This window comes from Syngnathus acus, chromosome 6 (assembly GCF_901709675.1).
Source record: "Syngnathus acus chromosome 6, fSynAcu1.2, whole genome shotgun sequence".
Taxonomy (NCBI): Eukaryota; Metazoa; Chordata; class Actinopteri; order Syngnathiformes; family Syngnathidae; genus Syngnathus; species Syngnathus acus.
Genome location: NC_051092.1, coordinates 16,106,058 through 16,132,029, shown reverse-complemented (window position 1 = coordinate 16,132,029; position 25,972 = coordinate 16,106,058). Strand labels below are relative to the sequence as shown.

The following is a 25,972-nucleotide window of genomic DNA, read 5'->3' as shown; positions in this document are numbered from 1 at the left end:
GAATGATTATTTTACTTCCTAGTATTTCTACATAAATAGTTTGAGCCTTTCAAAAATATTGCTTATTTCAGCAATAGTTTACTTTTATCAGTGTTTCCTCAAAAGGAGCCCTACACGGATGGAGCGGCTCTGGGCTGCGGTTGTGTCTTTACCCATGAGCTCCCCGACTACAACCGATGCATGTACTGCTGCTGTACTGGGGACTCCGTGGGGGTGGCTACCGGCCGTGGCACATGGTACAGTCCTGCCACAGATGGCTCCTTGAGGTGGTGCATTTGTCACCTGGATGCCTGGTGCCGAGCTTCAGGGCTCTTCAGGATTTCCGGTCGAGTTGCTCTTGCTTTTAGCCAGTGATGTGTGTGTGCGTGCCTGTGTGTTTCCACATGTTTCCCGGCATTGTTACGCTTGGTACAGCTGGTGATGGGGTGGGCTGGAGGTTTGTTTTTAACTGATGTACAGCACTTTGAGCTACACATTTTGTATGAAAAGTGATTTATAAATAAAATAATGACTGATTGATTGATTGATTGATTGATTGATTGATTGATTGATTGAGTGCACAGTCTGCGAAGGTGATGGACCTCACCTGTTGTAGACATGTAGTACCCAGTTGAGCACAGCGAAAATCTCCCCACTCTCCAGGTCCCAACTGCTAACCTACACCACAAAAATTTGTCATAGTAAATATGTATAATAAGTTTGGAGGATTTTTTTTGGGTTATAGCTAGAGTAACAGGGAAATAATTGCTGTTGTTTTGGTGGATTAACCCAACTGAGGAAATTCTCACCTGTGTCAAGTGAGCATGTAAACAGTGGTGGATCGCCTTGAGGTAGGCTCTAGTTAGCCGGTAGTGTGGTGGGACGCAGGGCTCCAGCAAGTGGCGTACTGTGGCCAGATTGGACATAACAGCATCCTGCAGAGTAGAGAGACGCCCTACCAAACCTGGACCCTGTGTGTGAAGGTAAGACACACCACAAAACCGAGCAGTCACCACTTCCTCCAGAACCTAAAAAGGAAATCCAAAGATTAAGTAATTTAAAATTAGAGACACTGGTAATGTTAGAATCATGTTAGAAGAGGCACCTGGAAGAAACGTGCTCTCCAGCAGCGAGGTCGTCCAGGGGATAGGGGCCTGGCATTGCCCTTAGCTCGTTCCTCCAGCAGAACTCTGTCAATAGCCTCTTCTCGCTCTATAATCCTCACAGTCGATACAAACGATGTGGGGTTTTGGTGAACTACAGCAAAGGTATTTCTCACAACTGCCCACAGCTCCTTTCCTGCAGTGACGGGAAATTAAAGTTTGTAATGGTGAAAGAAAATGGTCTATATTGACAATACATCCTACACATTAAACAACCAATACGCATTAAGAACTACAAATAGAATATTTTAATTTCAGTGATTTTCACACATTTGTTTACAAGCACCCCTCCGTGAGTCGTCACCTTATCGTGGTGGAGGGGTTTGCGTGCCCCTATGATCCTAGGAGCCATGTTGTCTGGGGCTTCATGCCCCTGGTAGGGTCACCCATGGCAAACGGGTCCTAGGTGAGGGGCCAGACAAAGCACGGCTCATCAGCCCCTTATGATGATAAAAATGAATGGATCACGTTTTCCCTCGCCCGGACGCGGGTCACCGGGCCCCCCTCTGGAGCCAGGCCTGGAGGCGGGGCTCGAAGGCGAGCGTCTGGTGGCCGGGCCTTCGCCCATGGGGCCCGGCCGGGCTCAGCCCGAAAAGGAAACGTGGGTCCCCCTTCCCATGGGCTCACCACCTGTGGGAGGGGCCAAAGGGGTCGGGTGCATTGCAAGCTGGGCGGCGGCCAAAGGCAGGGACCTTGGCGGTCTGATCCCCGGCTGCAGAAGCTGGCTCTTGGGACATGGAATGTCACCTCTCTGGCTGGAAAGGAGCCCGAGCTGGTGTGCGAGCAGAAAAGTTCCGACTAGATATAGTCGGACTTGCCTCCACGCACAGTTTGGGTTCCGGTACAAGCCCTCTCGAGAGGGGCTGGACTCTCTTCCACTCTGGAGTTGCCCACGGTGAGAGGCGTCGGGCAGGTGTGGGTATACTTATTGCCCCCCGGCTGGGCGCCTGCACATTGGGGTTCACCCCGGTGAACGAGAGGGTAGCCTCCCTCCGCCTTCGGGTGGGGGGACGGGTCCTGACTGTTTGTGTCTATGCACCAAACGGCAGCTCAGAGTACCCACCCTTCTTGGAGTCCCTGGAGGAAGTGCTGGAGAGCGCTCCTTCTGGGGACTCCGTCGTTCTACTGGGTGACTTCAATGCTCACGTGGGCAATGACAGTGAGACCTGGAAGGGCGTGATTGGGAGGAACGGCCCCCCCGATCTGAACCCGAGCGGTGTTCTATTGTTGGACTTCTGTGCTCGACACGGATTTTCAATAATGAACACCATGTTCAAACATAAGGGTGTCCATGTGTGCACTTGGCACCAGGACACCCTAGGCCGCAGTTCGATGATCGACTTTGTAGTCGTGTCATCGGATTTGCGGCCGCATGTTTTGGACACTCGGGCGAAGAGAGGGGCGGAGCTGTCAACTGATCACCACCTGGTGGTGGGTTGGCTCCGATGGTGGGGGAAGATGCCGGTCCGACCTGGCAGACCCAAACGTTCTGTGAGGGTCTGCTGGGAACGTCTGGCGGAATCCCCTGTCAGGAAGAGCTTCAACTCCCACCTCCGGCAGAGCTTTTCCCACGTCCCGGGGGAGGCGGGGGACATTGAGTCCGAGTGGACCTTGTTCCGCGCCTCCATTGTTGAGGCGGCCGACCGGAGCTGTGGCCGTAAGGTCATTGGTGCCTGTCGTGGCGGCAATCCCCGAACCCGCTGGTGGACACCGGCGGTAAGGGATGCCGTCAAGCTGAAGAAGGAGTCCTATCGGGCCGTTTTGGCCTGCGGGACTCCGGAGGCAGCTGACAGGTACCGGATGGCCAAGCGGAACGCGGCTTCGGCGGTTGCTGAGGCAAAACCCGGGCGTGGGAGGAGTTCGGCGAGGCCATGGAGAATGACTTCCGGACGGCTTCGAGGAAATTCTGGTCCACCATCCGGCGTCTCAGGAGGGGGAAGCAGTGCAACGTCAACACTGTTTACAGTGGAGATGGCGTGCTGCTGACCTCGACTCGGGACGTCGTGTGTCGGTGGGGAGAATACTTCGAAGACCTCCTCAATTCCACCGACACGCCTTCCATTGTGGAAGCAGGGCCTGGGGACTCTGAGGCGGACTCTCCAATCTCTGGGGTTGAAGTCACTGAGGTAGTTAAAAAACTCCTCGGTGGCAAGGCCCGGGGGTGGATGAGATCCGCCCGGATTTCTTAAGGGCTCTGGATGTTGTGGGGCTGTCATGGCTGACACGTCTCTACAGCATCGCGTGGACATCGGGGACAGTGCCTCTGGATTGGCAGACTGGGGTGGTGGTTCCCCTCTTTAAGAAGGGGGACCGGAGGGTGTGTTCCAATTACAGGGGAATTACACTCCTCAGCCTCCCTGGTAAGGTCTATTCAGGGGTGCTGGAGAGGAGGGTCCGTCGGGAGGTCGAACCTCGGATTCAGGAGGAACAGTGTGGCTTTCGTCCTGGCCGTGGAACAGTGGACCAGCTCTTCACCCTCAACAGGATCCTCGAGGGTGCATGGGAGTTCGCCCAACCAGTCCACATGTGTTTTGTGGACTTGGAGAAGGCGTTCGACCGTGTCCCTCGGGAGGTTCTGTGGGGGTGCTTCGGGAGTACGGGGTACCGAGCCAACTGATAAGGGCGGTTCGGTCCCTGTATCACCGATGCCAGAGTGTGGTCCGCATTTCCGGCAGTAAGTCGGATTCGTTCCCAGTGAGGGTTGGACTCCGCCAAGGCTGCCCTTTGTCACCGATTCTGTTCATAATTTTTATGGACAGAATTTCTAGGCGCAGCCGAGGCGTTGAGGGTGTCCGGTTTGGGGACCTCAGCATCGCGTCTCTGCTTTTTGCAGACGACGTGGTGCTGTTGGCTTCTTCAGGCCTTGATCTCCAGCTCTCACTGGAGCGGTTCGCAGCCGAGTGTGAAGCGGTCGGGATGAGGGTCAGCACCTCCAAATCCGAGTCCATGGTCCTCGATCGGAAAAGGGTGGAATGCCCTCTCCGGATCGGGGATGAGATCCTGCCCCAAGTGGAGGAGTTTAAGTATCTTGGGGTCTTGTTCACGAGTGAGGGGAGGATGGAGCGCGAGATCGACAGGCGGATCGGTGCAGCGTCGGCAGTAATGCGGACTCTGTACCGGTCCGTCGTGGTAAAGAGAGAGCTGAGCCAAAAGGCAAAGCTCTCAATTTACCGGTCGATTTACGCTCCTACCCTCACCTATGGTCACGAGCTATGGGTCGTGACCGAAAGAACGAGATCCCGGATACAAGCGGCCGAAATGAGTTTTCTCCGCAGGATGTCCGGGCTCTCCCTTAGAGATAGGGTGAGGAGTTCGGTCATCCGGGAGAGACTCGGAGTAGAGTCGCTACTCCTCCACGTTGAGAGGAGCCAGATGAGGTGGCTCGGGCATCTCATCAGGATGCCTCCTGGACGCCTCCCTGGGGAGGTGTTCCGGGCATGTCCCACCGGTAGGAGACCCCCGGGGACGACCCAGGACGCGCTGGAGAGACTATGTCTCTCGGCTGGCCTGGGAACGCCTTGGGATCCCCCGGGATGAGCTAGATGAAGTGGCTGGGGAGAGGAAGTCTGGGAGTCCCTCCTGAAGCTGCTGCCCCGCGACCCGACCCGGATAAGCGGAAGAAGATGGATGGATGGATGGATGTTTACAAGCACGTGGACAGACATTTTAAGTGAGTGGGTGCTCACTGCTCAAGCCCAAAAGTTCCAGTTAGTTAATAGAGGGGGATAGGATGTCGCGCCAAAACACTCAGTAATCGCCTCGTTACTTTCCCTCCAGGACACAAAAAAAGGAAAATATTAACAGAAAAAAAATCTCGTATTTCCAGTCTTGAACACACAAATCTTGACTCTTGTTCAAAGTTGGACATGGAAAGTAGTTCCTTGTTGAGTGGGGCACTATGGCAATTCCTTTTTCATATTTAACTGACTGAATTTTGTTTCTCTTAAATTCAATTTTACGTAATCAAAAATAACATTTCAAATATCTGCAACTTTACTACCGTATTTTTCAGGCTATAAGTCGCGTTTTTTTTCATAGTTTGGATGGGGGGGCGACTTATACTGAGGAGCGACTTATATGTGATTTTTTTCACAAATTTTCAAAATTTAAAAAAAAAAAAAAAAGTGAAACCGCGATGAACGAACCACGATGTAGCAAGGGATTACTGTATTTTGAACTGCAAGTGACGTCAGTGGCGCAGCGGTTGTTTACATAAAGGACAAAGGATTCGATCACGGGATGACGAAGATGACGAAGGGCCCCACGTACTACCGGCATCATGAGCGGCTTTGTTTGTAAGTGACACGGAGGACAAAGAGTTTGAAGGATTTAATGATTTGGAGTGACACAGAAGGTTTGAAAAACTATTATGGCTTTTACGCACGCCCGGTCCTACTCTACGGCGCTCTCTTTCACCTCCGTGGATGGAAGTCGGGGATTGGCGCTCGGCCGGGTGGCTGTCCGGAGACGGTGGATGGGGCTCGGACATGGCTTTTATGCATGCCCGGTCCTATTCTATGGCGCTCTCTTCCACCTCCGTGGCTGGAAGTCGGGGGCCGGCGCTCGGCCGGGTGGCTGTCCGTGGACGGTGGATAGGGCTCGGACATGGCTTTTACGCACGCCCGGTCCTACTCTGCGGAGCTCTCTTTCACCTCGGTGGATGGAAGTTGGGGGCCGGCACTCGGCCGGGTGGCTGTCCGGGGACGGTGGATGGGGCTCGGACATGGCTTTTACGCACGCCCGGTCCTATTCTATGGAGCTCTCTTCCACCACCGTGGCTGGAACTGCCACCTCCGGGGATGGAAGTCGACGCTGCCACACGCCTGGAAGTCCACGCCGGTGCTTGGGGCCGTGTGGCGGTGAATTATTTATGTTATAGTTATTTGATATATTTTATTTCGTGTAGCAACTTGTATACATTTTTGACGTTACAGTTCAGTAATTGTTGGCTCGTTGAACTCTTGTTTTGTTAAATAAAGAGACGTTTACCAAACCCACGTCTTTCCTTGTACTTTGTTAACGCTACAATATAGTTATATACTAGATCTGTAGAATAACGACGAGGCTGACGTCAGGGTGCATGGGTGGCGTTGTTGACAAAGGACGAGGAATTTGATTTAATGATTTGGAGTGACACAGATGGTTTGATATTATTGCTTCTATAATAGTTATTTCATATATAATTTACCGTTTTTTTCCATGCATAATGCGCCCCATGTATAATACGCACCCTAAAAAATGGCATGTCGATGCTGGAAAAAAGCCTGTACCCATGTATAATACGCACCCAAATTTTGACATTTTTTTTTTTTTAAAGTCCCAATGATCGTCACACACGCATCTGGGTGTGGTGAAATTTGTCCTCTGCATTTGACCCATCCCCGTGTGATTTTGATCCATCCCCTGGGGGAGAGGGGAGCAGTGAGCAGCAGCGGCGCCGCGCTCGGGAATCATTTGGTGATCTAACCCCCCAATTCCAACCCTTAATGCTGAGTGCCAAGCAGGGAAGCAATGGGTCCCATTTTTATAGTCTTTGGTATGACCCGACCGGGTTACTTAAGTCCGTAAACGTAAAATTATTTTAGAAAAAAGATCATCTTTGGGAACAACCGGATGTTATTCTGCCGGTCAGTATCACTGCGCATGCAGTAGCAAACTCGATAGCGAAGAAATATGTGAGACTCTCAACGGGATCATCAATATTTGAGTGATGTTCCAGTTATTTATCACAATTATTTATTATTATAATAATAATATATATAAATAATATAATAATTATTTATTTATTATTCACAATTGTCATGGTGATCTTTCTGGTGATTTCTTAACTAGGCTGGATGTATTTTTTTTGTTGGCGTTGATTTCTCCGACTGCCCAGAAAGGCACCACCGCGATCAGTTAGGTTAAAATGAAAAGAGAGGAAAGTGACGTTGTAAAGAACCATCCGTGACAAGATTTTCTTCAAAAATTGTTGTACCATGATTTTCTTCAAAAAAAAAAATAAATAAATAAAATAATTGTAACCATGTATAATGCGCACCCCAGATTTTAGGACAATAAATTAGTTAAATTTTGCGCATTATACATGGAAAAAACGGTATATATCGTTATATGGGCCTGTGGAATATTTTGAAGTGCAAGCGTTTAGCCTGTTGTTGCTCGTTCATGTCTGTTCTTGGTGTTGGATTTTGTCAAATAAATTTCCCCCAAAATGCGACTTGTACTCTGGTGCGACTTATATATGTTTTTTTCACGTTATTGTGCATTTTATGGCTAATGCGACCTATATTCCGGAGCGTCTTTTAGTCCGAAAAATACGGTAAACTAAAGTGCAATCACATTTGTAAATGAATGGCTTCTGGTTTTTGAAATGTAAATAAACCAATCTACTGTGACAAAACAACAAAATTGCAATAACTGCATTAACCATTAAAAGTGAAGTCTAACTAGTCTTGAAACAAATCTGAATAAGGCAAAACATTGCAAAAAAATAATGCAGACTGCTACCGCTATTGTTGGGTAGCCTGAGGACTGTATAGGGGGTTGGCTTGGATGGTTATGCTCTTTTCGCCCCCGGGTGTCGGTCAGAACACAGGAGGGAAGACGTGGTTCAGTTTTGATTGCTTTACTGAATTATTGAAAAAAAAAAAAAAAAAAAAAAAAACATAAATGAAATACTCTCGGCAACACACCAAACATAAGTCATCGATCGAGACAACAAAATACATTTGCTGGCAATCGTTAGTCGCCGTGCCGCTGTGTAACGGCTCCTCGTATGATGCGAGGCAAACTTAAAGGAGCGCGCCGGAGCTGTCAATCAAACGGCACGCACACGAAGCAAACCACGATGAACAAACGGCACAACAGTGGACAGTAGTAACAATGAAATGTATATACTCACTTTGTGTCAAAGGCGCGCACGATCACAGCAACATAGTCTATACCAGCAACCTTTAATTTACAGCTGCGCACAAGTGAAAATCGGTATAATGTCTAGACCCCGAATATAAGACGACCCCCACTTTTTCAGTCTTATTTCAATGCAAAAAACATCGTCTTATATTCGGGCCAAAACGGTAGTGAAAAATAAGGCCATTAAAAAATATTAAAAAGTAGATGCCATCTGACATTTTCAAACCGTGATCCTCCTTTATGACTTTTTCTCATTGGTATTAAGTGCTGGCCTGTTCCCTAGAAATCACGTAATTTCATTTATTATATAAATTATATGTTCTTGTAGGACCTGGGACGTATGTTGTAGTGTGCAGTGTTAATGCAATGCTGTGGCCGCCAATAACCGTTAAAAAAAAAAGGTCTATGATGTCTAACAGTGAGTGTTCGCGGTGAAAACAACAAAATAATTTGCGCCTACATAATATTCACTGGTAATGGCGGCAAAACGAAGTCAAGGGGAAATGTAAGTTTTTCGATATCTGGTTGGAGGACGCTATATTCAAAGACTCACAGTGACCAAACACTATTCATACACCTCCAATGAGGGCATAGGAGAGCGCTTCCTCGATATCAATATGTTAAAGGAGTCAGAAATAGCAAAAACCTTTGCGTGCGGCAAGGATAAGAACTGCTACGTAATCAAGTTTGGTTTAGCGCCATACTTCAGGAAGAAGCTAGTTGCGTGTGTCAACAAAGTCGTCCTCATGTTCGATGAACGTCTCGATAAGCGTTCAAAGAAAAATCAGATGGACATACAGATTCGGTTTTTAGAATGACTGTGTGACTTCAAGATATTTTGGTTCCGAATTCCGAAGACATGCGAGGTAAGATGATCTGTCACAACACATCAAAGTAAGTGTATTTTCATGTATTATAGAGTGAACCAAGAATAAATAATAAATACAATAGATACAATAAAAACAATACATGCTAAAATCATACTGTAATGTATGGAAATTCTATGGTCCCTGAAGTGAACACTGTTAACACTGATGTATGTTAAGGCGCAGTTTTCAGACGAGATTAGACATAGCGGGATTGGAGACATAGGAAGACGTTGTGGGTTGGATGTATAAAAGATGTGTTCTTGAGAACCTACATTTTGATTTCTTTTGATGTTGACAAAACATTACATAGTGTCAGAAGTGGTGCGACCAGAAGAACGCGATTACGATGTTGAGGTTTAGTCCACCGGAGGAGTTCAAATTCACTAGCCCTGGAGAATGGCCGGAGTAGAAACTGAAATTTTTGCGCTTTTGGATGGCAATAAAACAAATAAAAAATAAAAAATCGCAATCTTTGCAAATTCACTCGACAAAAACAAAGCAACAAAAAAATAAATAAAGAAACAACCTGTGGCTTCTGCTTATGTAGAGTATGTTTGTTGTTGGCTCACCCAGAGACTCCCCCAGTTTCCTAACACCTGAGAAGTATTTGGACACCAGCTCCTGGTCATCAGTGCTGAGCTCACTTCCTTGCATCCCAGCAGCCCCATTAAGCTGCCAGAGGATGTCATCCTGCCATTGTTCCAGATTCATCAGGTAGGCGTGGGCTTCCAGGAGCCTTCTTGACTCCACCAGACGCTCTGTTTCGAAAACCATGCTTCCAACTGGACAGACCCGATCAGAGAAAACATGCAAAGAGGGGGTATATCAAACAAACACTACTTGAGAGAGTCATATGTTATGAGGAAATACATTGCTTCTGGGTTGTGTTTGATAGGTACTACCGGAGGATCCAACTAGAATAAGTTAAGACAATTGCTATTTATTTAAATGTTTATTTAATGTATGACTAATTTGGGAAATAAAGCACTGTGTCACAAGAGCTCCTGAGGAAGTTCTAGAAAACGAACTCAGTTCTGAGAGAGAGAGAGAGAGGAGAGAGAGAGAGAGAGAGAGAGAGAGAGAGAGAGAGAGAGAGAGAGAGAGAGAGAGAGAGAGAGAGAGAGAGAGAGAGAGAGAGAGAGAGAGAGAGAGAGAGAGAGAGAGAGAGAGAGAGAGAGAGAAAAACAATGCACCTTCCTTTGATGTCTATTGTTATGCTAATGTGTGCTAATGTGTAGAAACAATTCACCTTCCTTTGATGTCTATTGTTATGCTAATGTATGCTAATGTATATGGCGCCAGTCAAGACAGCGCCATCTTGGCAGACGCCATCTTGGCTGGGGCATTGTTATGCCAATGTAAATGCAAATGTGTATGGCGCCAGCCGAGGCGGCGCCACCTTGGCTGGCTGGCGCCACCTTGGCTGGCTGGCGCCACCTTGGCTGGCTGGGGCCACCTTGGCTGGCTGGGGCCACCTTGGCTGGGTGGGGACAAGTAATGACGTATTTTAGCTTTTTTAACTTTACTAATTTAACATTCAATAGTTTGCGGGGACCGTTCAATAGTTTGTGGGGTCGTAGTCGTCTCCTAGAGTCGAGTCGTTAAAGAGCCAGCATTTACTGACTCCAAGCTGCCTGTGTGTAAATTTGCGGCTGAAGACATCTGAAAGAGAGAGGCCAGGTGTTGGTGCATCTAATTTGACATTGACTCCTGTGTGCAAGTTGTAGCGGGATCGTCTCCAAGAATCGAGCCGTTAAAGAACCTGCATTTACTGGCTCCGAGTCGCCTATGTGTAAATTTGCGGCTGAAGACATCTGAAAGAGAGAGGCCAGGTGTTGGTGCATCTAATTTGAGGTTCAATAGTTTGCGGGGACCGTACAATAGTTTGCGGGGCCCTAGTCGTCTCCACGGATTGAGCTGTTAAAGAGCCTACATTTACTGGCTCGGAGTCGTCTATGTGTAAATTTGTTGATGAAGACAAACCTCATGATGAAGACAAACCCGCCAAGTTTGAAGTTAGTTTGGGATAGACGACCATCGATCATTTGAGAGGACAAGCCAGCGCATGAGCTCTGGTCAGCTGAGTCGGAGTGCGCTGAATATTGTTTCGAGATGGTTAAAGGTAGGTAATGTTATTATTTTATCAGTATAATAATAATAATTACTATTATTATTCGTGAGTCGTCACCTTATCGTGGTTGAGGGGTTTGCGTGCCCATATGATCCTAGGAGCCATGTTGTCTGGGGCTTCATACCCCTGGTAGGGTCACCCATGGCAAAAGGGTCCTAGGTGAGGGGCCAGACAAAGAATGGCTCAGAAGACCCCTTATGATGATAAAAATATATGGACCTAGTTTCCCTCGCCCGGACGCGGGTCACTGGGGCCCCCCTCTGGAGCCAGGCCTGGAGGTGGGGCTCGAAGGCAAGCGCCTGGTGGCCGGGCCTTCGCCCATGGGGCCCGGCCGGGCACAGCCCGAAAAGAAAACGTGGGTCTCCCTTCCCATGGGCTCACCACCTGTGGGAGGGGTCGGGAGCAAAGCGAGCTGGGCGGCGGCCAAAGGCGGGGACCTTGGCGATCCGATCCCCGGCTGCAGAAGCTGATTCTTGGGACATGGAATGTCACCTCTCTGGCTGGAAAGGAGCCCGAGCTGGTGTGCGAGGCAGAAAAGTTCAGACTAGATATAGTCGGGTTTGCCTCCACACACAGTTTGCGTTCCGGTACAAGCCCTCTCGAGAGGGGCTGGACTCTCTTCCACTCTGAAGTTGCCCACGATGAGAGGCGTCGAGCCGGTGTGGTTATACTTATTGCCCTCCAGCTGTGCGCCTGCACATTGGGGTCCACCCCGCTGAACGAGAGGGTAGCCTACCTCCGCCTTCGGCTGGGGGGACGGGTCCTGACTGTTGTTTGTGTCTATGCACCAAACAGCAGCTCAGAGTACCGACCCTTCTTGGAGTCCCTGGAGGAAGTGCTGGAGAGCGCTCCTTCTGGGGATTCCATTGTTCTACTGGGTGACTTCAATGCTCACATGGACAATGACAGTGAGACCTGGAAGGGCGTGATTGGGAGGAATGGCCCCCCAGATCTGAACCCGAGCGGTGTTCTATTTTTAGACTTCTGTGCTCGACACGGGTTTTCTATAATGAACACCATGTTCAAACATAAGGGTGTCCATGTGTGCACTTAGCACCAGGACACCCTAGGCCGCAGTTCGATGATCGACTTTGTAGTCGTGTCATCGGATTTGTGGCCGCATGTTTTGGACACTCGGGTGAAAAGAGGGGCGGAGCTGTCAACTGATCACCACCTGGTGGTGGGTTGGATCCGATGGTAGGGGAAAATGCCGGTCCAACCTGGCAGACCCAAACGCTCTGTGAGGGTCTGCTGGGAACGTCTGGCAGAATCCCCTGTCAGGAAGAACTTCAACTCCCACCTCCGGCAGAGCTTTTCACACGTCCCGGGTGAGGCGGGGGACATTGAGTCCGAGTGGACCATGTTCCGCGCCTCCATTGTTGAGGCAGCCGACCGGAGCTGTGGCCGTAAGGTCGTTGTTCCCTGTTGTGGCGACAATCCCCGAACCCGCTGGTGGACACCGGCGGTAAGGGATACCGTCAAGCTGAAGAAGGAGTCCTATCGGCCCGTTTTGGCCTGTGGGAGTCCGGAGGCAGCTGACAGGTACCGGATGGCCAAGCGGAACGCAGCTTCGGCGGTTGCTGATGCAAAAACCCGGGCGTGCGAGGAGTTTGGCGAGGCCATGGAGAATGACTTCCGGACGGCTTCGAGGAAATTCTGGTCCACCATCCGGCGTCTCAGGAGGGGGACGCAGTGCACCGTCAACATTGTTTACAGAGGAGATCGCGTCCTGCTGACCTCAACTCTGGACGTTGTGAGTCGGTGGGGAGAATACTTCAAAGACCTTCTCAATTCCACCTACACGCCTTCCATTGTGGAAGCAGGGCCCGGAGACTCTGAGGCGGACTTTCCAATCTCTGGGGTCAAAGTCACTGAGGTAGTTAAAAAACTCCTCGGTGGCAAGACCCCAGGGGTGGATGAGATCCGCCCGGAGTTCTTAAAGGCTCTGGATGTTGTGGGGCTGTCATGGCTGACACGCCTCTACAATATTGCATGGACATCGGGGACGTTGCCTCTGGATTGGCAGACTGGGGTGGTGGTTCCCCTCTTTAAGAAGGGGGACCGGAGTGTGTGTTTCAATTTCAGGGGAATCACAGTTCTCAGCCTCCCTGGTAAGGTCTATTCAGGGGTGCTGGAGAGGAGGGTCCGTCGGGAGGTCGAACCTCGGATTCAGGAGGAGCAGTGTGGCTTTCGTCCTGGCCGTGGAACCATGGACCGGCTCTACACCCTCGGCAGGATCCTCGAGGGTACATGGGAGTTCGCCCAACCAGTCCACATGTGTTTTTGTGGACTTGGAGAAGGCGTTTGACCGTGTCCCTCGGGAGGTTCTGGGGAGGGTGCTTCGGGAGTACGGGGTGCCGAGCCAACTGATAAGGGCGGTTCGGTCCCTGTATCACCGATGCCAGAGTTTGGTCCGCATTTCCGGCAGTAAGATTCGTTCCCAGTGAGGGTTGGACTCCGCCAAGGCTGCCCTTTGTCACCGATTCTGTCCATAATTTTTATGGACAGAATTTCTAGGCGTAGTCAAGGCGATGAGGGTGGCCGGTTTGGGGACCTCAGCATCGCGTCTCTGCTTTTTGCAGATGACGTGGTGCTATTGGCTTCTTCAAGCCGTGATCTCCAGCTTTCACTCGAGCGGTTCGCAGCCGAGTGTCAAGCGGTCGGAATGAGGGTCAGCACCTCCAAATCCGAGTCCATGGTCCTCTGTCGGAAAAGGGTGGAATGCCCTCTCCGGACCGGGGACGAGATCCTGCCCCAAGTAGAGCAGTTCAAGTATCTTGGGGTCTTGTTCATGAGTGAGGGCAGGTTGGAGCACGAGATCGACAGGCGGATTGGTGCAGCGTCGGCAGTCATGCGTACTCTGTACCGGTCTGTCGTGGTGAAGAGAGAGGCAAAAGGCAAAGCTCTCGATTTACCGGTCGATCTATGCTCCTACCCTCACCTAGTATGGTCACGAGCTATGGGTCGTGACCGAAAGAACGAGATCTAGGATACAAGCGGCCAAAATGAGTTTCCTCCGCAGGGTATCCGGGCTCTCCCTGAGAGATAAGGTGAGAAGCTCGGTCATCTGTGAGGGAATTGGAGTCAAGCCGATGCTGATCCACGTTGATAGGAGCCAGATGAGGTGGGTCAGACTGTGAGGTGTTCCAGGCATGTCCCGCCGGTAGGAGACCCCGGGGACGACCCAGGACGCGCTGGAGAGACAATGTCTCTCAGCTGGCCTGGGAACGCCTTGGGATCGATGGGATGGATGGATAATAATAATAATAATACATTAGGCTTATGATAATTCACTAGGGTTATTTGTAAAACATGATGTAATGTTTATGTATTGTCCTGCAGATATCATCGTTTTTGCCGATGTTCAAAATCCTCGTAAGTACTTGATTTACGAGTTTGTTATTTACATTAATATATTACTCTTATTTTCTAAAGTTTATAATACGTTTTTTTCTTTCACAAAAAGCACCCTTCAACGATGACTTCAGCGGAGTTTATCTGACGCAATCAGACTACGGTGAGTCAGACGTTCATCTATGATAGCTAATATAAATGCTACTAGTTTGTGTTTTATCTTATGTAGGTAACAGATCTCATAGCCGCAGCTAAAGAGGACATTAGAAAAAACGGACTGCCGACAGAAGCTGATTCCGAAACAGCACAGACGCTAGCAGGCGTCTCTCGACGACATTTTAAAATACCAGAGCCGGTGGAGCCAGCCGCATCAGAGCCGGTGGAGCCAATCGCATCTGAGTCACGTTCTACCATTGAGGCCAATCAACTCACGCCCCACGCAGACCGGGAGGAAGTTGTCACGAACATAGAGGTGGAGCCAGAAGCATTCACGGACACAGAATTGGCGTATGCTTTATCCAGAGATGGGACCAAGTCACACATGTGCAAGTCTCAAGTGAGTCTCAAGTCTTAACCTTCAAGTCTCAAGTAAGTCCCAAGTCATTTTTTTCTTGGGCAAGTCAAGTCCTTAAATAGGTCAAGTCAAGTCCAAGTCAAGTCCTTAAATAGGTCAAGTTCAAGTCAAGTCACCTTATTATTGCAATTTTACCCACAGAATCTGATCTTAGTAATGTGAAAAGACAAAATATAAGTAACTTTAAGTAACCATCATTGTCCAATGTGTCTAACCTGTTTAAAAAATATGACAATAATTTGGATTTGCACTGTAATTACTGATATTCAGTAAAATACACCATGGAATCAAACAAAAAAGAAATTACCTCATACAATGATTGACAGCTTAATCTAAACAAATGAACGTCTGCTGACAGTGTCTGAAACATTTGAGTTGCAAATATGAAAAAATAATCTGAAAAAAATCTGAAAGAAGAACCACGTTAAAGAGCATTAGAAACATTTTATGTTTCATCTGTAACATCTGGAGATACCAGAGCTCAATAAACTTCAAACGGACAAAGTTTGAAGTTGTCGTCTGGCTGTCTGAAATGTTTCTGTTGCATATCTTGCACTGTGCTGTGTCTTTTGCCTCGCGGTACCGCTCCCGCTGACATGTTTGTGCATGTCTGATATAAAGGGGTGGGATTCTCCAATAAACACGTTAGGTAGGTAGAGAGGGCACGACTGATTGATTGACAGGGTAGCGATCCAATCATGACAACGCCATTCTCAGCTTGCGCTCCTACCGTGTTATCGATATTACTTTTTTAAATGTATTATTAATTTTATATTCAAACTGAAAACATAAAGTCATCGTGTCTCAAGTCAAGTCAAGTCCCGAGTCTTTAACTTCCAAGTCCAAGTCGAGTCTCAAGTTTTTTTATTTTTGTCAAGTCACAAGTCATCAAAACAGCGACTTGAGTCGACTCGAGTCCAAGTCACAGTGACTCGAGTCCCCATCTCTGGCTTTATCTGCATACGAAGGCGTGAACCACCCTAATGAGTCGGCGAACAAAGTTAGAGGTATTCCCTCCTAATTTTTTTCTCTTTCTATGTTATCATTCGATTAACTATTTTTGGTTTTTTAACGGTTTTACTGATTTTAAATATCTACTTCCAGTTAAGCGTCGTTACACGGGCCGAGGGATTCAAATAGGAAGGAGAAGGAGGTGGGCAGCCATCTACAACACGAGCCATCCAACCATTAGGGGGCCTGAGCCGGCACGCGAGGGTCATCACCATAAGAATAGGAGACGTCCAGTAAAGTGCGGTGGAAATTGCATCTACAAAAGTCGACTACAAGAATGTTTTAGGGTTATACACATCCCGACAAATTTGGCTGAATCAACATAGGTCGCTGTTTTTACTATTCCGTGTTGTTTCTGTTGTGTTTTGAAAAAAGAAATATAATGGATTGTTGTAACCTCTCGTCATCGGAGTCAGATTTCCTAACAAGATAAGATAAGATAGTCCTTTATTATTCCCTCAATGGGGAAACTCCTGTGTAAGCAGCAGTACACTTAACATACACGCACACACGCATGCAGGGAAGGGGGTAAAAGATTTAAAAAAGTAAAGATATATATAATTAAAAAAATATGGACAGTATGTACACAATACACCTTTACACAGTATACACAATATACAGTGGAGATAAGAAATTATTAGATAAAAAAATAGTGCAAGGGAAGGAAAAACTGTGCAAAAGCAGGTAGAAAGAGTATGAGGTAGACAGATATTGCACATATGACTACACACGGTTATTGCACGTTATTATTGCACGTAATTATTGTCCGTTAGCTACAGTGATTTAGCCTGGTTGTATAGTCTGATGGCAGCAGGGAGGAAGGACCTGCGATGCCTCTCGGTGGTGCATCGTGGGTGACGAAGCCGGTCACTGATGGAGCTCTCCAGGGCTCTGACAGTCTCATGAAGGGGGTGGGAGACGTTGTCCATGATGGAGGACAGCTTAGCCACCATCCTCCTCTCCCCCACCACCTCCACCCGGTCCAGACTGCAGCCCAGGACAGAGCCGGCTTTCTTCACCACCTTGTCCAGCCTCTTCCTCTCCGCTGCAGTGATGCCGCTGCTCCAGCAGACCACCCCATAAAAAATTGCGGACGCCACCACAGAGTCGTAGAAGGTCCTCAGGAGGCCGTCCCTCACTCCGAAGGACCTCAGTCTGCGCAGCAGGTGGAGTCTGCTCTGGCCCTTCTTGTATAGGGCCTGAGTGTTACCAGTCCAGTCCAGTTTATTGTTCAGGTGAACACCCAGGTACTTGTAAGAGTCCACAATCTCTACGTCCGTTCCCTGGATGTTCACCGGCGAGGGGGGGTCTTCGCGCCGGCGGAAGTCCACCACCAGCGCCTTTGTTTTTCCAGAGTTAATCTGGAGGCGGTTCCGCTGGCACCAGTCCACGAATCTGTGATTCAGTCCTCGGTACTCCATCTCGTCTCCGTTGTTAATGAGACCGACGATGGCGGAGTCGTCCGAGAACCTCTGGAGGTGGCAGGTCGATGTGTGGTGGGTGAAGTCAGCTGTGTAGATGGTGAAGAGGAGGGGGGCCAGGACGGTCCCCTGTGAAGCTCCTGTGCTGCAGACCACCGTGTCAGACACACGGCCTCCTGTCCTCACAAACTGTGGTCTGTTTGTGAGGAAGTCCAGGACCCATGATGTCAGCTGCTGGCAGGCTCCAGCATGATGCAGTTTGTTCCCCAGCAGTTCTGGCTGGATGATGTTGAAGGCACTGGAGAAATCATAAAACATAATCCTCACAGTGCTTCCAGCCCGCTCCAGGTGAGCCAGGGACCTCTGCATGAGGAAGATGACGGCGTCCTCAACCCCGATGCTCGGCCGGTAGGCGAACTGCAGGGGGTCGGCGGAGGAGCTCACCAGGGGGCGCAGGTGGTGGAGGACCAGCCTCTCCAGGGTCTTCGCCAGGTGGGATGTCAGGGCCACCGGCCGGTAGTGGTTGAAGTCACTAGGGCGAGATGACTTGGGCACCGGTACCACGCAGGACGTCTTCCACAGCTGTGGTACCCTGTGCAGCCTCAGGCTCATGTTGAACATGTGCTCCACGATCCTGCACAGTTGCCCGGAGCAGGATCTGAGCAGCCTGGAGGTGATGCCATCTGGACCCGTTGCATTGACGAAATAGATTTGCAACCATGTTGTGAAACGGCTGTAAACCAAAGAAGTGATACACCTGAGCTAGAGCCAGATTTGTTGAGCATTAATAACGATATTGATTTGCCATCAACTGATGCGTCTAGGGATCAAATATCAGAATTAACATCAGATTTGCTCACGGTTCCCAACAACGCTACTGTGTCGGTGGGAGAGAACTCCCTCAGCCCTGATATGCTTACCCATTTACAAGCTGTCATAGATGATCTGAACATCAAAGTCTGAATGAAGGTAGACAAAGTCCTACACCGATCCCGTCACAATTGGTAGACATGATAGAGGAATTACACAACCAAGCTAGTGATAACAGCGGCCGTATCAGTCCTGATATTCCTGTTCAACTGCTAGCCATGATCAAAAATCTAAATACGCAGCTTTTGGTTGACCAGTTGACCGTTAAGCCTGTTGAACCCATGCCATCTGTTACCGATGCCGACACACCAACATTCCAGCATATCCGCCAACAGCCTAACAACTGCTCTGTAATAATTGATCATGAAATAGATGTTATTGATGACAACGCACCAACATTTCAACACATGCCTCACCAGCCTAACAACGGCTCTGTAATAACTGATGACATTGCACCAGCGTTTCAGCACATTCCTCAGCAGCCTAACAACAGCTCTGTAATAATTGATCACGAAATAGATGTTATTGATGACAGCGCACCAGCGTTTCAGCACACATCGTCAAGGTATGCGTGTGAACAATGTTGTTAATTCGCAACCTCTGAGAAGTGTTCAGCAGAGTGGTTCTGTTGTAGTTAACAGACCACACTTAATGTCGAGGTAAGGAGCCAATTATATATTTCTTTTTTAAAAACACAACAGAAACAACACGAAATAGTAAAAACAGCGACCTATGTTGATTCAGCCAAATTTGTCAGGATGTGTATAACCCTAAAACACTCTTGTAGTCGACTTTTGTAGATGCAATTACCACTGCACTTTACTGGACGTCTCCTATTCTTATGGTGATGACCCTCGCGTGCCGGCTCAGGCCCCCTGGTGGTTGGATGGCTTGTGTTGTAGATGGCTGCCCACCTCCTCCTTTTTCCTATTTGAATCCCTCGGCCCGTGTAACGACGTTTAACTGGAAGTAGATATTTAAAGTCAGTAAAACCGTTATAATACCAAAAATAGTTAGTCGAATGATAACACAGAAAGAGAAAAAAAATTGAAGAAAATACCTCTAACCTTTTTCGCCGACTCGTGAGGGTGGTTCACGCCGTCGTATGCAGATAAAGCATCCGCCAATTCTGTGTCCGTGAATGCTTCCGGCTCCACTTCTATGTTCGTGACAACTACCTGCCGGTCTGCGTGGGGCGTGAGTTGATTGGCCTCAATGGTAGAACATGACTCTGATGCGATTGGCTCCACCAGGCTCTGGTATTCTAAAACGTCGTCGACAGACGCCTGTGCGTCTGTGCTGTTTCGGAATCAGCTTCTGTCGGCAGTCCGTTTTTTTCTAATGTCCTCTTTGGCTGCGGCTATGAGATCTGTTACATACATAAAATAAATCACAAACTAGTAGCATTTATATTCGCTATCATAGATGAACGTCTGACTCACCGTAGTCTGATTGCGTCAGATAAACTCCGCTGAAGTCATCGTTGAAGGGTGCTTTTTGTGAAAGAAAAAAACGTATTATAAACTTTAGAAAAAAAGAGTAATATATTAATGTAAATAACAAACTCATAAATCAAGTACTTACGAGGATTATGAGCATCGGCAAAAACGATAATATCTGCAGGACAATACATAAACATTACATCATGTTTACGTCTTTACGTCATGATGGCGCCGTGGATGGCTGCCACGGTGAGTCGCCCTCTGCTACGTTGTCTTATTTTGTGTGTGTTCTGTGTCCTCTGCTGTCCATCCTGGATCACTCTTACCAGAGAAGACCTGTTAAACATCGGACAGTCTTCTCCTGGTATTTTCTCTCCAGTTCTCTCTGATCCAGACTGTTTGACGGAGATTTTAGCCGGAGTGGCGGTGCTATACAAGCTAGCACGCCAAAGATGACGTGGCAAACGCGCCGTAAAGCTGAGACAGAGAGGGTTCCGTTCTGCCATACCATCAATTCATCTGGCGAATGTCCGCTCCCTGGCGAACAAGATGGGCGAACTGCTGCTTCTCACTTCAAGGAACACGGACTTCAGCATATCCGCCGCGCTTTTTTTTTTTTAAACGTGGCTTGACGGACGCACCCGCCACTACGCCGTGGAACTAGCTGAGTTTCGGCTAATGCGTACAGACCGCAGCGCGGAGCTCACCGGAAAATCAAAGGGAAGTGGTCTATGTTTCTATATTAATGATCGTTGGTGTACTGATGTCACGGTGTTGAAAGAGTCTTGCAGCCCTCTCCTAGAAACACTTTTCATAAACTGCCAGCCGTTCTATTCACCACGAGAGTTCTTCTCGATCGTCATGGCGGCTGTTTACATTCCACCACATGCACGTGCGAGTGAAACCACGCAGATGCTGGCTGACCAGGTGACAGACATAGAGAAACTTCTACCAAATTCACTAATCATTGTTCTGGGTGATTTTAACAGGGCGAACCTTGCACACGAACTCCCCAAATACAGACAGCACATAACGTGTCCCACCAGAGGGGCACAGACACTGGACCACTGCTACACCGTAATAAAGGATGCATACCACTCCGTGGCTCGTGCAGCTTTAGGACTCTCGGACCACTGTCTAGTTCATCTGATCCCGGCCTACAGGCAGAAATTAAAAACTTCTAAGCCTGTGGTGAGGACTGTGAGGAAGTGGACAGTGGAGTCAAATCAGGACCTCCAAGCCTGCTTTGACTGCACCGACTGGGGAGTTTTTGAAGCTGCAACTTCAGACCTACATAAACTCACTGACACTGTCACATCATACATCAGTTTTTGTGAGGATCTGTGTGTGCAGACTAAGACCTTCTGCACGTACAACAACGACAAACCTTGGTTTACACCGAACCTCAGGAGGCTGCGCAAAGTCAAGGAGGAGGCCTACAGGAGTGGCAACTGGGACCTGTTCAAGCAGACCAGAAACAGACTGAACCGAGAGGTCAGGAAAGCCAAGAGGTGTTACGGGGAGAGCCTGGAGAGACACCTCTCTGCCAATCCTGATCCCTCAACAATGTGGAAAGGTCTGCAGAGCATCACGGGCTTCAAGAAACCAACCCCCCCGTCCTGTAGAGAGCCCAAGGCTTGCAAACCAGCTAAACAGGTTTTACTGCAGGTTTGATCGGTCCTGCCACACAACAGGACCTCCTGCAGCACAATCAACATACTCACCTCCCCCCACAACCGCTCTGGCCACACCTCCATCACCGTTGTCACCTACTCGCTCTCTTGCAGAGGCCGTGCCCGCACTCCAGATCCGCGAGGAGGAAGTGCGTCAGATGTTCCGGAGACAAAAGATCAGGAAGGCAACGGGCCCAGACAGCGTATCCCCTTCCTGCTTGAAAGTCTGTGCTGAACAACTGGCACCCACTTTTGCACGGATCTTCAACCGTTCCCTGGAGCTGTGTGCCCTTGTGCTTCAAGAGCTCCACCATCGTACCGGTGGCCAAGAAGCCCGCCATCACAGGTTTGAATGACTATAGACCTGTCGCCCTGACATCTGTGGTCATGAAATCTTTTGAGAGGTCAGTGTTGAACCACCTGAAGGACATCACAGGCCCCCTGCTTGAACCCCTACAGTTTGCCTACCGAGCAAACGGGTGGGTGCACGATGCAGTCAACATGGGACGGCACTACATCCTGCACCACCTGGACACCCCAGGAATGTACGCCAGGATCCTGTTTGTGGACTTCAGCTCCTGACATCCTCCAACAGAAGCTCATCCAGCTTGCGGTGCCTGCCTCCACCTGTCAGTGGATCACCAGCTACCTGACCAACAGGAGACAGCGTGTGAGGCTGGGGACTATCACATCCGACACCCGGACCACCAATACTGGAGCCCCTCAGGGGTGCGTCCTCTCCCCACTGCTCTTCTCTCTCTACACTAATGATTTCTCCTCAGGTGACTCTCCTGTGAAGCTCCTGAAGTATGCAGACGACACCACTCTCATCGGACTGATCCAGGACTCAGCTGATCAGAGCTCATGCGCTGGCTTGTCCTCTCAAATGATCGATGGTCGTCTGTCCCAAACTAACTTCAAACTTGGCGGGGAGAAGGTCACGCCTATGGGGTCATGTGACGCGAAAACGCTCTGCTATAGCTAATGATTGGTGGAAAAGGTTTGTCTTCATCAACAAATTTACACATAGACGACTCGGAGCCAGTAAATGTGGGCTCTTTAACAGCTCAATTCGTGGAGACGACTAGCGCCCCGCAAACTATTGAACCTCAAATTAGATGCACCAACACCTGGCCTCTCTCTTTCAGATGTCTTCAGCCGCATACTTACACATAGGCGACTCTGAGCCAGTAAATGCAGGTTCTTTAACGGCTCGATTCTTGGAGACGACCCCGCTACAACTTGCACCCAGGAGTCAATGTCAAATTAGATTCACCAACACCTGGCCTCTCTCTTTCAGATGTCTTCAGCCGCAAATTTACACACAGGCAGCTTGGAGTCAGTAAATGCTGGCTCTTTAACGACTCGACTCTTGGAGACGACTACGACCCCGCAAACTATTGAACGGTCCCCGCAAACTATTGAATGTCAAATTAGTAAAGTTAAAAAAGCTAAAATACATGTCCTTACATGTCCCCACCCAAGATGGCCCCAGCCAGCCAAGGTGGCCCCAGCCAGCCAAGGTGGCCCCAGCCAGCCAAGGTGGGGCCAGCCAGCCAAGGTGGCCCCATCCAGCCAAGATGGCCCCATCCAGCCAAGGTGGCACCAGCCAGCCAAGGTGGCGCCAGCCAGCCAAGATGGCGCCAGCCAGCCAAGATGGCGCCGCCTTGGCTGGTGCCATACACATTAGCATTTACATTGGCATAACAATGCCCCCAGCCAAGATGGCGTCAGCCAAGATGGCGCCGCCTTGGCTGGCGCCAAGATGGCGCTGTCTCGACTGGCGCCAAAACATTAGCATAGACATTAGCATAACAATAGACATCAAAGGAAGGTGCATTGTTTCTCTCTGGGCCAAAATATTGATGCTGTTAGGTTTGGATGAAGGCGGATTCTTGTTCCCGCATATTTTCATATACGGCATTTGCTGCCTTCTGTACGCGCTGCGCTTGCGAACTCCGTTTGTCTGACAATTGTTGACCACTGTAGAAGCCGATCATGTTCTTCTGGCTATGAGGTGGATAGCCGTGCAGATCATGGTGATAGAAGTCCTTCCTGATGCAGTGGCGAACGTGGACCAGACGATGGTGACTGGAGTGGCTGTGCAGAAGCAGCACGAGAGGGTTCTGTGCTCCTTCCATCAGCGTTTTGGCACCCAGGCTCATTGCTGTGTTCCACCTTGCAACTATGGGGTTTCGGACAAAGAAAACCAGCGCTCAGTAGCAGCAGTGGGCACCGGCGAGGGGAATGAGTTGCTCTTCATCAAAGACTCGTCGTCAGGAAGTTACTTCTTGATGGACTGCAGGTCGCAAGTAAGCCTGCTTGCAATCACTGTTGCGGGCAAGAGGACCAGAAATTGTGGGCCGCCTCTGAGTGCAGCTAACAGCTCATCCATCCACAGTTTCAGCTCCAGGTTGGTGACTGTGTATTTCAATGGACGCAATTTCCAATGGAATTTTGTTATTGCCTCCATCGCTGTCTCAAGCTGATTTTCTGTGTGCACATGGACTGCTTGCCGATGTTCTTAATGGACGTTTAATTGATGCTGCGTCTTTCGCCACTTTTTGAGGCCGGAGGAATCGGAGTGATGGTGCATGCTAGTTTTTTTACATGGGGGGACGTTTATCAGAGGTTGCTGGCAGACTCCAGCTTATTTCCACTGGTGGAGCATTTCATTCTCACTGTGGGGCCGCCCGTTTTTGCCTGCGCGCGTCACCTTGACATGGCCAAATTGTCTATATCAAAAGAGGAGTTTACTACAATGGAGCGTTTGGGGATCGTGGGGCAATCGAATAGCCTGTAGGCACATGTTGCCGAAAATGGATGGTTCTTGGTGGGCCTGTGGCGATTTTCGTCTGCTTAACAGTATTACTGAGCACAACCGTGCATGCGCATAAGGGGGTTACGTGACCTTGACTTTGTGTTTGTCTATCTTGACGAAAGTGTTTAAGCGCCTGGATTCACACGGCAGTGCGGTCCCGTTGCCCACCAAAGTGAAGGCACTGGTGGATTTCCCCAGTCCTGCCCCAGTTAAGGTGCTGCAGGAGTTTTTGGGCATGGTTCATTTTGATAACCGGTTCCTTCCTCGTGTGACCCACCTCATGCAGCCTCTTTACGATGCCATGAAAAACATCCCAGTTGAGTTTTTTTCTTTTCAACAAGCTAAGGACACCCTCGCAAGCACAGCTCTCTTAGCCCACCCGATTTCCACGGCGATAGTGGCTTTGACTACAGACGAGTCTGATATTGCTGTAGATGTGGTGGTTGAGCAGCTGGTAGATGGTGTGTGGCAGCCCCTTGGATTTTTTGTTGTTGCAGGCTGCAAGAGAACAAGCAGCACTTAGCGTACATTTACGAGTTTACCACAAACATTTAGCATGTGGCGGGTAAATGTAACCCTGAAGCTGTCTGTCTGTCGCGTGTGCTGGTTTGTCGAATCCAGCTCAAAAGTTGAAATTTTCTGGGATGGCAGCAGACCACATTATTGATCCTGACATTCGCAGCCTATAATTGTGAGGTACGGCTCTGAAGATTGAGGAAGTGGCTTTGAGTGAGGACAGTTCTGCTTTTCTTTGCAATGTGTCCACGGGTGGTCCTCATCCCGGAGTTCCGATGAAATTGTGTTGTTGGGTTTTTTACTCCATCCACTTCCTTTCACATCCTGGCCTTCGTGCATCAGTTAAGCTGGAGACAGCCAAGTTTGTCTGGCCTGGAGTACGTAAGGAGGTTAGGGGTTGCGCAGTTGTGTGCGTGCAGTGTCAGCGTGCCAAAGTCCACCGTCACACCAGGGAGACCCTCGAGCTTTTTCCGATTCCGACCAGGCGGTTTGACCACGTAGACGTGGATCTAGTGGGCCCTTTTCCTCCTTGGAAGGGTTTCACACATCTACTTGCGATGGTGGATCGGACCACTTGGTGGCTGGAAGCTGTTCCCCTGTCCTCCACAACCTTGGCAGGTGTAGCCCGCATGTTCCAGTTGGTTGGCTTTGGCTGAGTCCTTGGGTATACATGTTCACCGTACTATTGCCTACCACCCGCAGGCAAATGGGTTGTGCGAGCGTTTCCACTGCTCTCTTAAGGCAGCGCTGTGTGCTAAGCTCTCGGACAATAACTTTGTTGACCATCTTCCATGGGTTTTGCTGCGGTTACATTAGGCTTCGAAGGACGATCTTAACGCCGCTACAGCTGAATTGGTGCTCACTTGGTCAGCCACTTCGCGTGCCAAGGCAGTTTATAACCAAAGGTTCCGATGCGCGGCCTTTGTCCTTTTTGTTGTGAGGCCCTTTGGCGCTCATGCCTGTCCACCATTGCCTTCCTAAGGTGTTTGTACTGTCGGCACTCATGTCTGCTCAGTTTTTTTTGTGCGCCACCACGCCCATTGCTCGCCCTTTCAACTTCCATATGACGGCCCGTTTAGGGTACTGGAGCAGGGCCCAGAAAGTTTTGTGATTGATAGGGGTGGGCGTTGGGAGTGTGTTTCATTGGACAGGCTCAAGCCAGCTCATTTTATTGCTGGTGAAGCGCTGTTTGTCCTCCTGGCCTTTAATTAACCTGTGTTGGCCGATTTGGCTGCA

At 49.3% G+C, this 25,972-nt stretch overlaps 2 protein-coding genes across 6 annotated transcripts in view; both read right to left on the bottom strand.

The window, feature by feature from the left end:
- Positions 1–25,972, bottom strand: part of adat1 (adenosine deaminase tRNA specific 1) — a 525,603-nt gene that overhangs the window by 241,517 nt on the left and 258,114 nt on the right. The window lies entirely within an intron of this gene.
- exoc3l1 (exocyst complex component 3-like 1) overlaps positions 1–25,972 on the bottom strand; it is a 490,744-nt gene that overhangs the window by 428,044 nt on the left and 36,728 nt on the right. For 4 of the 5 annotated variants that reach the window (XR_005098156.1, XM_037253561.1, XM_037253562.1 and 1 more), the window contains exons 4-7: positions 9,493–9,705; positions 1,085–1,278; positions 789–1,007; positions 587–657 (exon numbers count right to left, since the gene is read on the bottom strand). Coding sequence is in view for 4 of the 5 variants with exons in the window: in XM_037253561.1 (XP_037109456.1) it covers positions 587–657; positions 789–1,007; positions 1,085–1,278; positions 9,493–9,705 (697 nt within the window). In the remaining variant the exon portion in view is untranslated. Of the gene's footprint in view, positions 1–586; positions 658–788; positions 1,008–1,084; positions 1,279–9,492; positions 9,706–14,840; positions 14,922–25,972 lie in introns of those variants that run through there. The other variant, XM_037253564.1, reaches the window with a different exon arrangement.